Source organism: Microplitis mediator, chromosome 2 (assembly GCF_029852145.1).
Source record: "Microplitis mediator isolate UGA2020A chromosome 2, iyMicMedi2.1, whole genome shotgun sequence".
Lineage (NCBI taxonomy): Eukaryota > Metazoa > Arthropoda > Insecta > Hymenoptera > Braconidae > Microplitis > Microplitis mediator.
This window is the reverse complement of record NC_079970.1, coordinates 2,415,291-2,430,193: the sequence shown is the minus strand read 5'-3', so window position 1 is coordinate 2,430,193 and position 14,903 is coordinate 2,415,291. Positions and strand designations below refer to the sequence as shown.

Below are 14,903 nucleotides of genomic sequence, written 5' to 3'. Positions count from 1 at the left end.
TAATTTAAAATAATAATTTTCTTCGCGCGAGAAAAAATTTTCTTAAGCAAGAAAATCTTTAGTTCTAGAAAAATTTTTATCATTAATTCAAAATGCAAATTATTTATTGCGCCAAGAAATTCTTTTTTTCTCTGTAGGAAATAAAAATCTTAGCATATAATTGTTAAAATATATGTCTCTATTCCCTAGTCCTCACTTGAATGTATTAAATTTATGCCAACATTTATATGAAACATAACGCAATAAGTTAGTGCACCTCGTATATAACGATATTATATACAGGTCTCTACAGTAAAAGCAGTATGCTCACTACTGGGTTGTCGAATGCACTCTTGGGAATCGCGAAACTGTTAAATATTACACCATAATAAAACGCGCAACGAGAACAGGAATATTAACGAGTTTCATTTAATAACCCATACCAGATAATTTTTAATCTCCATTACTCCATTCTCTATTCAAAGATAACCACGTGCCACCGTAAATAAAAGAGTACACTACAGTAAACAGTAAACATCCATAGGTCATATGTGTAAATGTGTAAGCCAGCCTTCAATTTACCTACGCATTATTTACAGTTCGCTTATTCCATAAATTATAAAAGATCACAACTATCCCATTGCATTAAAAAAAAAATCAAACAAAAAAAAACTAAAGATACTCAATAAAGAAAGCCTTAAACACTCTTGTAATACTTTTGATTTGCATACAAGTTTTTTTTATCGCTGTTATTTATATTTGTCATTATCATTATTATTATTATTATTTATTAATACTATTTATCTTCTTTATTATATACAATAGATAGAAACGAATATAGAATGTGAATGAGAAGTAGAAAGAGAGACTAGAATAAAAATAAATATACAAAACGAGGTCATCACTTGATCATCACTATACTTAAATTGATTCCACTTCAATATGATCCATAGTCTTGAGAGAGGTTTATTCTCGTTACTTAACATCACAAATCGCCGGCGCCTTATTCCACAATACGCGTGGGCAGTGACATCTGTAATAACGATAATAATAATAGTTTAAAATAAAAAAAATATAAATAAACGATTAAAAAAAAAATACAAGAGTCCCTCGAGATATTTCACGAGGACATAAATTATTATTTTTCAATTGAATGTAAGGAGTCACTTGTAAATTCAAGTGGGTGAACAGAGAAAATTATTGAGAAATCTTTAAGTAGAGAGGCGAGGTTTCAGTTAGGAAATAATTTATTTAGCATAAAAGATACTACACACGTTAATAGATATATAAATAAAGCTATTTAAATTTATTCATATGAAAAAGGAAAAAATTAATTATTTAATTTAAAATAGATAATAAATTACTATTAACAAAAGAAAAAAAGGGATTTTTATTGCAGTCATTCTTTTTGAAAACACGTGTATTAATATATTTATAATTACGGCAGATAATTTATGTAAGAATAATAAAAACTGATTCTTTTGTTTTATTTTTTACTCTTTTCTGTTTAAAAGTTACTCGAAATTTTGTTTTTCTACCCCATAATTGAACAATATCTAGAAATGAAAGAGTAATTATTCATCTAGGCCCAGTTTTAAAACAGTTTCCATGTAGCAATTCTATTTATAGGTCCATTATTGACATAATTATTAATCTTGATCAGCTGCTCAATTTAAAAACACATAAAAATAAAATTTTTATGTACCTGAAAATCGGAACGTTTTTCGTGGAACGAAAATGAAAAGTAAAAAATCTACTGGATCTAAATTTCGAAAATCTTTCACATAAGTGCTAGTGTGTGAGCCGAAAATTGCAGCCGACCCAATTACCCCTTAAGTCACCTTTCAGCAGTCAAATGACAGAAATTTTTTCATTTTCGTTGCGTGAAACGTTCCGATTTTCAAGTACATAAATTTTTTGAGTATGAATTGAATTATGTTCATAAAACTTTACGGCTGCCCAATTTCAAAACACTGTAACTGACAAAAATAAAATTTTTTAAATATGAACTGAATCATTTTCACAAGACTTCACTGGAACTAAAAATGCTAAAAAATCGATTTTTAAAAATTTGTCCCTTACTGTGTTTTTAAATTGGGCAGCCGTCCACTGGGACTAAAAATGCTTAAAAATCGATTTTTAAAAATTTGTCCCTTACTGTGTTTTGAAATTAGGCAGCCGTGATGTTGTTAATTAATTGAAATTTAACCAAAGACTTTAAACTGACATTAATCTCGTAAAAGTTATTACAATTACTGGTAATGTCATGGGTGACAAGCATAATGCAACGTAACACGTAAAGAGAGAGCTTTAGCAGTGAAACTAGGATAAATAGTACGTGAGTAAGGTAAAGCCTTTGGTTTTGCCCAGTTTGCAGTTTTCAATGTATTGCTTTATATAAATTTAGAGATTGCACGTGTACAGATATATATGTATGTGTGTATAGATAGAATATAAATGTGCCTTAGTGTTGAAGGTATATAGACATTTAGAGCACCAATATAAGACTACTCAAGCAAAAAGGGTGATCCCAGTCCGTACGGAAGTTGGAACTTTAGGGATTACGTGAAAACCGTTGGGATCCAGTTGGAAATGAAAGCTCTTTCTCTCATCTATTTCCATTCCTTTATTTCTTTTTCTTGTCCTTTTATTTTATTCAACTTTTTTATTTTTTTTTATCTATATATCTTATATTCTTTTTCCTTATGCCGTACGCCGTATGCCGAAGGATGTAAATCCCTTGGAAAACTTTAAACAGCTTATCTTATATTATGTTTTGTTGTTTTTTTATCATTTCAGGAGCCCCCGATTCTCGTCGCCATGGACTTTTCGGGAAAATATGGTAAAATAGTTGAAGACCCTAAGGAAGCTAAAGCAATCACTGAGGGCAAAGGAATGTTACCACAACCACAGTTACGTCCACCTGCCTCCAGGTTACAAGTTCACAATTATCCGAGAGTTGATCCTTCTAGGTATTTTAATGAAGATTGGTATCATATGACTATAGGAAGGGAAAGTGCTGCTCGTCTTGTTAAGTTAGCTCGTAAAAATGGGTAAGTTATTCATTTTATTTACTTTTCATACTTGAAACAAATTTTAACTACTTACTTATAAGTGAAACCACTCGAGGGTTTGGGTCCTTCATATTTTATTTCCTTTTCGGTTCACTTGTGTGCGAAAACAATGAAATCGTAACAATGTTTAGATGCGTAAATTAATTTTATAAACCTAATTACGCATAATTCATTCTTTACACCCAATTGTTTTCAAAAATAATTCTCATGAACGAACGAATTGAATAGCTAACCAGAAAAGGCGATTTTCCCATATCGGATGATGGGTAATTCAGCCGAACCTCCCGTCCATCTTACGGCTAAAAATTTATTTTAATTACTTATGTATTTAAAAAAATCTAATTACGTACGAGCGACTTCTTGCCTGTAATTATTTTCGATAATCAATCAATTGACTTTTTCATTTATTTTCACAATAATTTCAATTATTGTAGGCAAGGATTTAATTGCCGATCGCCATTGAAGTCCGTAATTTACTCGGATGTAAAAAAAATTTTTTATTGAACAAGAAATTGATTTTTTTTAAAACCACTTGCCGATTTCAATCATAGAAAATATTAATTGTAACTGTAATTAAATCGTAACAATGTTTAGATGCATAAATTAATTTTATAAACCTAATGACGCATAATTGATTCTTTACACCCAATTGTTTTCAAAAATGATTCTCATGAAAGAACGAATTGAATCGCTAACTGGAAAAGGCGATTTTCCCATATCGAATAATAGATAATTCAGCCGAACCTCTCGTCCATCTTACGGCTAAAAATTTATTTTAATTACTTATGTATTTAAAAAAATCTAATTACGTACGAGCGACTTCTTGCTTGTAATTATTTTCGATAATCAATCAATTGACTTTTTCATTTATTTTCACAACAATTTCAATTATTGTAGGCAAGGATTTAATTGACGATCGCTATTAAAATCCGTTATTTACTCAGATATAAAAAACAATTTTTATTGAAAAGGAAATTGATTTTTTTTAAAACCACTTGCCGATTTCAATCATGAAAAATATTTATTGTAACTGTAATTAAATAAAATTTATTGCTAAATAACCACTCATTAAAAATATACGATGGGAAAAAATATGAATTATAACGGCAATAATTTAAGTATCTAAGTATTTCAGTTTATTTTATGCGTTTCCAAGTACCGTCTGTGTCTCTTATTCTACGGTTATTTCCCATAGATCCCAAGAAATTACTATATTTAACTAATAGTAATAGTACATTGGACAAATTATTGCCGTTGCTAAATTATAGTTGGCCCAAACGATCATCATAATGATGATGATGATGACGATGATGACTCTCTTGTTTTATTATCTTCTCTATACACCCATACATTTTTAAAAAAACCCGATCGATCTAACCAAGTACTATTTTATATAGTTTTTTTATCTTGCCATGATTTCTGTAAGCCATAAATCTTTTTTCTCATACTCTGTTTATCTGGAATGAATCCAATTTCTTTTTTATATTTATTTTCTTTAAATCTCAATACAAATCCTTTCTTTCATTTCTCATTATTTATTTCTTTTTTATTTCTTACATCCATCTATATTTATATACATATATATATTACCCCAATAAATTATTATAAGAAAAAAAAAATATATATATATATATACATACATATCTTAAATTTAATAAATCAAACACTTGCCAGCAGATTATAATTATTTATTATTAATTACCGTCTAATTATAATTTAAAACTTTCCATTTTAAATTACAATTATTATCAGAACTTATTAAAAGTTAATATTCAAACTCATCACTCAGTAATTTATAAATATGATATCTCATAATAAAAATGGCTCTATCTGATGTTAATACTAACGCTTATTTAACTCGTAGAATTCGCTTAACTAATTAAAGAATCTAAACGACAGAATGAAAGTATATAGAAGGAATAAAAAATAAAAGCAGCAAAAAACAAAATAAAATAAAAATAACAAATAACTGAGTAAAGTCTTGGAGATTTAACGTTCGTACAGCTGTGAAGCAATCAATTTTACGAGCAAACGCGGCCTCGCGCTTTTTTTTTTATTTTTATTTTTTATAGTCATCTTATTACTTTCGCCAACTTTTATATTCGACCCATTTATGATGATAGTAATTTCTAGTGGACCATGTCTTATTATACTTTTCCATCAATAAAAGAATTGTAAAATCATTACTTTTTTTTTTTGATACCTTCAATCTCTGTACTATTATTACTGCAATAAAACAATTGTATTTTTAAATAAATATCTATCTATTTATTTATTTATTTATATATTTATATATTTATTTATTTATTTTACAGTACATTCCTCGTGAGAGAAAGTACAAGTAATAATGGGTACCAGTTTGTTTTAACTTACATACACGAGGATAAACCCGTACATACTCCAATCGTAAGTATTTTTTTTTATTATTAATTATTTAATTAATATTCGCAATTCAAGCATTTAATTATCAATTAATCGGTTTGATTAAAAAGCACGATTGGGTTCTGTTGACAAGAAAATTTCCGATTCAAATTAAAATCGGAAATTTTACTTTTCAATCAGAGCTTTTAATCATCAGAACGAGGGCGATAGATTAATCTTCAGAACAATCGAAATTTAACCTCTGAAACAATCCCACGATTTTGTACATAATATAAAAATAAATATGAATAATTAAACTTGCGCTGTTGTATAAATTGTCTGTGTAAAGTTTATCTATTTAATAACTCAGGTATCGAATATTTTATGCGCTTAATTATTAACGAACCATCGCTTTGTTTGTATACAAAAACTTTTGAATTTATACAATTTAAGTTACGGAACAACTACGGCTTTAAATTGTTAATTAAATTATGACGTATATATTATGACAGTTAACTTAAGATTTATAAATAATTTAAAAATTTAAAATTATAAATTTCTGAGGTTAAGTCCGGATTGTTCTGAAACAATAATTAAGCAACTTAATTAAATACTTAACCCAAAACTTGGTAATTAAAAGGAATGTGTTGAATTTTAAAATGCTTGAATAAATGAATAAATTAATTAATTAACTAATTATTTAAATAAACAAACTGTAGAATAAATACAGTAATTAATAGCTTTTAATTAAAATATTAATTGAATAATAAAACAAAATGAATTGATTTATAGATAACCCGTGAGACATCAAGCCAACCGATATTCACCTTAGACAATGGAACGACAAAGTTTTTAGACCTAGTTCAGTTGGTCAATTTCTACCAACTGAATCAAGGCTCACTGCCAACAAGACTGACTTACTTTGTCTCGAAGAATACATCAAAATTGTCACCAGCTAAAAATAATGGCGTATCGACACCAACAACAACAACAGCAGCAACAACGTCGCCCTTGTCTAAGAACCGCAATAGTCCACAAAAAATATCTGAAGAGCCATCAAGATTACCGCGGAGTTGAATTTAAAATAACCAGCAGTTCGCTGGTTAAAAATCTGTCCTTATTGTTGTCAACGAAATACAAAACAATGATACTGGAATATTATTGTCGTATTACTGTTTGCTGTTTACTGCAGCCGATCCTGCTATTGGTAGCCACGGACTGCTGTAAAACTTTTATATAAATTTAAAAAATAAGCAACATCTAGTACTTTTTATCGTCTTACGTTACGTCTTTTTTTTTTCCACCGTAATTATAGTTTAATATTTCATACGAAAGAACTGATCTCTCCATCACCAGTACACTAGACCTCAACTGATAACTTATTAAAACTAAAATATTTTATTAATAATTGTAATAATAATATTTTAGTTACGTCATTAAGTGGCGCGACATCTTGTCGCGATTAATTAAACGTTTAATTTAAATTCTGACAGTTTGACCAATTAATTCAGAAGCATTTGCTGATTATTTTATAGAGGCTTGCCTTAATGACTAACGCTTATTTAAATTTTACAGTAATACTAATTCTTTACTGTATTACTTTTTTAACTTCCCGCTAAGAAAATTGTAAATTTTCAAAAATTCGGGAAGTTATTGGTTTCGGTCCGATTTACGAAAATCGAATTTCCATCAGATGTCGACGTTTCGAGGTCCTAGGAAGCTATCCTGACTAATTTTACGATGATGTCCGAGTGTATGTATGTGTGTACGTACGTACGTACGTACGTACGTACGTACGTTCGTACGTACGTACGTATGTATGTATGTAAATATTCATAACTCTTGAACGGATGAACCGATTTTGATCGTTGAGGTGTCATTCGACGCGGCTTGTTAATGTCTTGAAGCCGTAAAAATTTGAACTTAATCGGTAGGGTGCGTTCAGAGATATTTCAAAAATAAAATTTTTTCGAAAATGTTTTATTTGGATAACTTTTAATTTGCTCGATGGATTTATTCCAAAATCTAATCAGCTCTAAAACTCTATAAGCCGCGTCGAATGCCACCTCAACCATCAAAATCGGTTCATTCGTTCAAGAGAAACCGTTGACGAAAGAATTCAAAAAAAATTTTTTTTTTGGTTTTTTCGAAATTTCTCAAAAACGACTCGATAAATCGATTTCAAAATTTGATCAGCTTTAGAACTTGATAAAACACGTCGATTGCCGCCTCAACCATCAAAATCGGTTAATTCGTTCGCGAGATATCGTGGGAGAAAGAAATGCTAAAAAATGGTTTTTTACAAAACAATGGCATACAAAAGTATTTGCGAGCTCGAAGAGCTCGAAAATGTATTCACAATAATGTTTTCGAGCTCAACGAGCTCGAAAACAGCGGGAAGTTTTGGGGCTGGCCCGCAGGGTCATCTGACAGACCGATTTTTTTTTTTAATTATTATTATTATTTGTTATTAAATTAATTATTAATATTTATAGTATGAGTCAAGAATGTTAATGATTTAAAATCATTGTACAATTTTAACCTCAAATACTTGACAATTTTTTCTGGTATCAAATTGTTCCGAGGGAATACGATGATTACCTGCTACAAAAAAAAAAAAGTTATTATAAATTTTTTATGTAGACTACTGTCTTTTCCATATTTTCCAGTCATTTATACACAGGTGTATTGTAATTTTAAAAAACAGTTCTACTGATAATAGAACGAATATTCAACATAAAATAGACAAATGTTATTTGTAATTAAAAGAAAAAACGAAAAAAAATATGAAACAAAACAAAAGTTTGTATGAAGGTATGATTGTATGAGGAAAAATAATCTATCATATTTTTTTTGTTTTAACGATTAATTTAAAAAAGTATACGCGAGTCGTATCGACTGTATGTTATAATCAGTTTAAATTTATTTTAATTATTTATGTTGGTATTTCAATTAATTGCGATTAAGATATTTAAGTATTAAATCATTTTTATTTTTATAAATTTATAAACATAAATTATATTATTTTAAATTTATACTTATCAGGTATTTTTTTGAACAAAATTTATTTTTAATGATTTAGTTTATTGATTAAGAAATTGAGGAAGGTATCAATGGCTTTGATTAATACGAAAATTGATTTGATTAATTGAATATTTCTTATATAAATTTAATGCCATAATTGACAGATAATTTTATTTTGTAATTGCGCTAAAAAAAATTGTTTACTCCTACACAGTTATTTTTAAAATAATTACTGTCTAATTACAGTTATAATTATAATTTATTAAATCTATACATTAACATTGCAATTATTTTGACAAATAACTGAGTTGATGATTTTACCAGAAAATTTATTTCATTTGTAGTAATTACTGTTTGAATTTTAAATAACGCGCCATTTTTTTAATTTTTAGTCAAAAATTATTTAAATAAATTAATAATACAAGGAAATAATTTTTGAATTTCTATCATGCGTTATCGGGAATGTATTTACTAAAAGTATGAAAAAAATTTAATTATTATTGTGAGATTAATTTGTTCGAGTAATTTTTACTGTTCAATTTTATAGATGCGCAGAACTAACCTTTAATTAGTTTAATATTTTTTCCACGACATCTATAAAAAAATTAATGTCTAGGTTAATTGTATTAACCAATTAAAGGTTAAGTTGCGTAAATAACACCAGCGATAGTTATTTGAAAAAAATGTAAGCAATTGATACCTTTCTTGAAATAAAAAATGAGGGGGAATGTAGCAGACATCAGAGAAATTTACAATTATAAATAAATAGAGTAAATAATTAAAAAAAAAATATTTCGAAAAAATGCACTTATTAATTTTTTAATTTTTTAAATGTGCATTTTTTTAAAATTTAATTTTAATAATTATTTATTCTATTTATTAATTATTTTAAATTTGTCTGATGTCTGGTACATTCACTCATTTAAAAAATAATAAAAACCAAAAATAATTTTTAAAATAAAATTGGATTGACAAAAGGGATTTGCAATTGTCAATGATGCTTGGGTTTAAAAAAAAAAATTAACGTTTTGATGAAAAAAAAAAATAATAATAAATAAATTCGATTGTAAATTGAAATAAAAAAAATAATAATGGACTGAGCTGAGGAAATATTAAAATAATAAATGTGCGAAAAAAAATTTCGGGTGAACCTAGAGGTGCCCCGTACTGTCGGTGGCCAAAGGAATTATCGATAGGCGTTAAAAAAAAAAGTAAATTATAACGAATAATAATAAAATAAATAAAAGACGAGTCGCGAGTGCCACTAATAAATAATAAATATAAAATAAATAGTGGCTCGTCGGAATAATTAATGATCTCATATGTTGCAGACGTTCTAGACGCGCAGTTGATCTGTTGATAGTTGATAAACAGCAGCAAGGGGGAGGAACATTTAGTGCGAACGATTATTATATATATAAATTTATATATATATATGAATAATTAATGAATTAAAAAGATACTAATAATAATTACAATTATAATTATAAATTAAACGTAACATGCTAGTGAGGGAATGCAATTTTGAGAGAGATTTAAAAGAGTGAGAACACAAAAAAAAACAAATGAGCGTTGATAATAAATTTTAAAAAGACATGTAAATTATCTGTTTAGATAGAATTTCAAAATTATTATCATACAGAAAAACAGGAATTTTTGGCGCGAAAAATTTTTACTCGCCCCAAGAAATTTTTTGCATTATAAATTGAAACCGAAAATTTTCTTGGGGCAGAAAAAAATTTTTCTGAGACGATAAAAATTTCTTGTGTCAGTCCTGATAAAATTTTGTCTTCAACTCACAATTAAAAATAGTTTTCGCGCCAAGAATTTCTTTTTTTTAATGAGTGTGAGTATAGCAGCCATCGGACAAATTTAAAACTATAAATTAATATAGTAAATAATGAAAAAAAAATATTTACAAAAAATGCACTTATTGATTTTTAAATTTTTCACATGCGCATTTTTTTCAAATTTTATTTTATAAATTATTTACTCTATTTATTAATAATTTTAAATTTCTCTGATGGCCGATCTACTCACACTCATTTATTTTCTGTGTATAATTAAAAAAAAAATTTTTGTTTTTTGTTTGTTTCGAGATTAACTGAGTTTAAAAACTATTTGTAATACGATTACGATTAATCGTAATTTAAAAAAAATTATTTGAAGAAAGAGCGAAGTAATGCGCAAGTAAAAGATGTGTAATTAAACGAGTGTATGATGAGTATGTGTCTAATTAAGTAAGTAGTTAAACTGAAAAAAAAAACAAAAAAGGAAAAAAAACTAACAACAAAAACAAAACAAACTTTACGCAATGTATTATAATTACTCGCTAAAAACCACTGATTCTATATATCTATACATGAATACCAACTTTTTAATAATATATTTTTTCATTGATTATTTATTTTCTCTTTACGTACGTACGTAACGCCGTACATACATATACATATATAAATAAAAAAAAAAAATATGTATATATATATAAATAAAACTAAAAGTATAAATAAAAATGATTATTTAAACTTTCAAAAAAAATGAAAGTTAATTAATATTATTATTATTTTTATTATTGTCGATAGTAAAACATTGACGAAATTCTTTTAATTAAAGACTAAAAAATTAACACTCGGTATTAATATTAGAATTAGCGCTTTATGATAAGAAAATTAAATATTTAAATCGTTAAGCAAATTAATCTTTTGCTAATTTATTTAAATTGTTTGTAGTAATTTTTTCCTGACAAACGCTTTTCCCAATCAGATTTTTCGAAAATTCAATTTAGGCATGACAATTATTGTTTTCAAAAAAATATTAACTATTTGGCCTTTCGTGTAAATATGTCTATTTAGGCCAGTACTCTCGGGTCTCAATTTAAAATATTAATATACTCAATTTAATTTTATCGCGGGGACGTCTATCAATTTTGAATAGCGGTCATTCAATTTTGATTACGTCCGCGTCTTTATTATTTATTTATTCGAGTACAATTGTATTATAATAACTGCAATTACTATGATAACAATCTTTGTATCATAGATGATATTAATATAACGGAAAAGCGTTGGTCAGCAAGAAGAAATTATTTTATTAATAGATAAATAAAGTAAATGCTAATAATTGTCACTATCATTAATGAGATAAATAATATTAATATTAATGATAAAAAAAAATAGTATATATTTTGTATTAATGATAGATAAACCGAATTAAACGGCAAACGCAGAGGCCTGTAAAAGACTGAATTAGGTGCCGTTTTCGTAATGTTTTGAAATTTTTCTATTTCGATACCAACGTCTGTCATTTAATTAAACATCAATAAAGTGACGAAGACTACTTTAATATTTGTGTATTTTTTTTATTTTTATATTACCATCCTTTATTTTTTATAAATTTACTATATTAATATATCATATATTTATTAAAAATCAATTTTAATTTTATCATTTATTTTATTTTCGTAATTTATTTATTATTTTTTTTTTTTCAGTACATACGAGACAGACGTTGCGTATTGATCTGAATTCGCAGTAACATCAAAATATGAGAGTATAGAGTGCGAATTGTATGAAATGATAATGGAGTATTCGTTATGAGCTACGCTTTTGCAGCTATGTAAATTTGAAATAATATTAATAATATTTAGGTGAAAAAAAAGAAGTATAAATTGCGGCTAATGCTGCGTGAATAAATTCCGTCTAGTGGATACTCCATTTATATGTAGAAGAAATAGCAATAATAAATTAAAATAAATAAAAATGATTTTTTAAAAATTTAGGTAGGCACTCTACGCTTCACGAATAAATCACGGATGTCTCTGCGCTTGGCGTCATTAATATCGGTTCATACGTGCATAGCATGATGAATTAAGCAAAAAGACGTGTGATAAAGAGTAGATATGGTTCGTGAACGGTGGCAATAATAATGCCCCAACGAACTTTTTTTCGCTTCCGTTCTAGTGCCGGCCAGTATATTAACTCCTTTTTAAATTTATAAACGATTATTAATAACCTACACAATATAATATATTCAACAAGTCAATACCAATATTTCATTTATCACAAAATCATATCAGTACTTACTCATTTTTTAATTAAAACACTAATTTATTTCTTATCAACAAAAGTCATGATATTAATATATCGCCAAATTATGCGGTCATGTTATTAATATCGGAAAATAACCTCGAATTCGCTTTACTCTGGTATATTAATTAACAAATACTTGAAATAAATTCAAATTTAAACTCAAACTTTCAGTTATTTCAATCTACTGGATTATATTAACAAACTGTTGAGGTTTTGATTTATTCGGTTTCTAGTAAAAAAAACATCAGTTTCACAGATGGTCAATATTAATATTTTATTTCCCACAAAATCATATTAAAACTCACTCATTTATTATTTTAAACACTAATTTATTTGTCAGTTACAAAAATAATGACATTAATATACCGCCAAATTATATGGCGGTGTTGTTAATCTCGAAAAATAATCTTATATTTGTTTACTCTGTTATATTAATTGACAAATACTTGAAATAAATTCAAATTTGAACTCAAACTCTCAGTGATTTCAATCTACTGGATTATATTAACAAACTTTTGAGGTTTTTATTTGATCGGTTCCTAGTAAAAAAAAAAATTCAGTTTCACAACTCGCCCATAACAATATTTTATTTCCCACAAAATCATATCAAAACTCACTCATTTATTATTTAAAACACTAATTTATTCCTCAGTTACAAAAATAATGACATTAATATACCGCCAAATTACATGGGGGTGTTATTAATCTCGAAAAATAATCTCATATTTCTTTTACCCTGTTATATCAATTGACAAATACTTGAAATAAATTCAAATTTGAACTCAAATTCTCAGTTATTTCCGTCTACTGGATTATATTAATAAACTTTTGAGGTTTTGTTTGATTCGGTTCCTAGTAAAAAAAATTAAGTTTCACGGCTCGTGTAAAGACTGAACGTTAATGAGACGTGATTATCGAATTTAGTTATTTAACTGTAATATTTAATAAATCAGTATTAATATTATGATTTGAATAAAAATAACGGCTTAAGGTACACGTTAATTCGCAATTTAAAACTTAATAAAATCTTAACCCATCCTTTCCTTTAATGCGTGCTTAGTAGGCAAAGTCTCTTGACAAAACAAAAATTTTTTAATACAGGGTGTCTATAAATAACTAACATATAAGTGACATCTGTCAACACACAAAAAAATAATATTTATAATAAACTTTTAAATAGTAAATTTATTGAAATGAACGCACAAACTTACTCGTTGCATTATTAGCGGTTTGTTTTAAAAAAAAAAATCTATACAATTTCGTTCTAATAGTAAATAGCGAATGCTATTTATTATCATATTAAATTGTAATTAATAAACTACATACATACATACAAAAAAAATAATAATTGTAATAATATTAACAAATACAAATGAAATTATATATAAATACTATATATATATATATAAGAATAATTACCAAATAAAAATTGTAAATTACTGTTTGCGTGTCTAGCAGACGCACTGGAAGATCTACGATCATTTTATTTGCGCATTCAAAAATAATCTCAACCAAATATTAATAAATATGTAAAAATAAATAAAATAAAAAAATATATATATATTTGTGATTGTCTAAAGTTTTAATTTATAACTGACGACTATACAAATAAAACTCGTCTTATTATTATTAGTATCATTATTATTATTTACAAACTAATTAATTAATTAATTATAATAATAAAAAAAACAATTGTACAATTAATGAAATAATAATTAATACCTTTGTAAATTAATAAATAAATTATTTATAACGTATGTTGACGTGAAAAGAGTTTTTTTGCTAAATCTATACAAATAAATAATTTTAAAATAATTTATTATTTTATATTTGACTTTTTATCTCAACGCCTCTTTTCGTGTCAACGTTTTATGAATAAGTAATTTTATTTATTATTATTATTATTATTATTATTATTATTATTATTATTATTATTAATATTATTATTGAAACTGCAATTATAGGTATGAGTTGTAAGCCATTTGTTTAAAGTGAATAAGATCTGGCTCTTAAATAAAACAGAACGATTAAATTGCGACATATCCCCGATGATTAATATTTTAAAATATTAAATCATTAAGAAAGAAAGACGGACAGTAATTATTTTTTTTTCCTTGATAAATAAATAAAGATTAAGAATTTGTATCCACCATACAAACATGAGCACCGGTAACGCCGCAATATGTGAAGATCATTGTTATATCTTTGTATGAACCTTTAATACGCAATAAAAAGAAGTATGTATATATATATATATACATATATAAATGTATAAATAAAATTTATTAAATCAACTTTGAAAATTTACAAGTTTATTTATTTACCCATAAGAAATAGTTTAAGTTTCCTTAAATATTTAATAACCGGGTAAAATTAA

At 26.5% G+C, this 14,903-nt stretch overlaps 1 protein-coding gene across 4 annotated transcripts in view; it reads left to right on the top strand.

Moving 5' to 3' along the window:
* Window positions 1-14,820, top strand: part of LOC130664075 (growth factor receptor-bound protein 14-like) — a 242,030-nt gene extending 227,210 nt beyond the window's left edge. For all 4 annotated transcript variants that reach the window (XM_057463782.1, XM_057463784.1, XM_057463783.1 and 1 more), the window contains 3 exons: window positions 2,779-3,032; window positions 5,369-5,459; window positions 6,207-14,820. In XM_057463782.1, the coding sequence (XP_057319765.1) occupies window positions 2,779-3,032; window positions 5,369-5,459; window positions 6,207-6,491 (630 nt within the window). In that variant the 3' untranslated portion in view covers window positions 6,492-14,820. The remainder of the gene's footprint in view (window positions 1-2,778; window positions 3,033-5,368; window positions 5,460-6,206) is intronic.
* The last annotated feature ends 83 nt before the right edge of the window (window positions 14,821-14,903 follow it).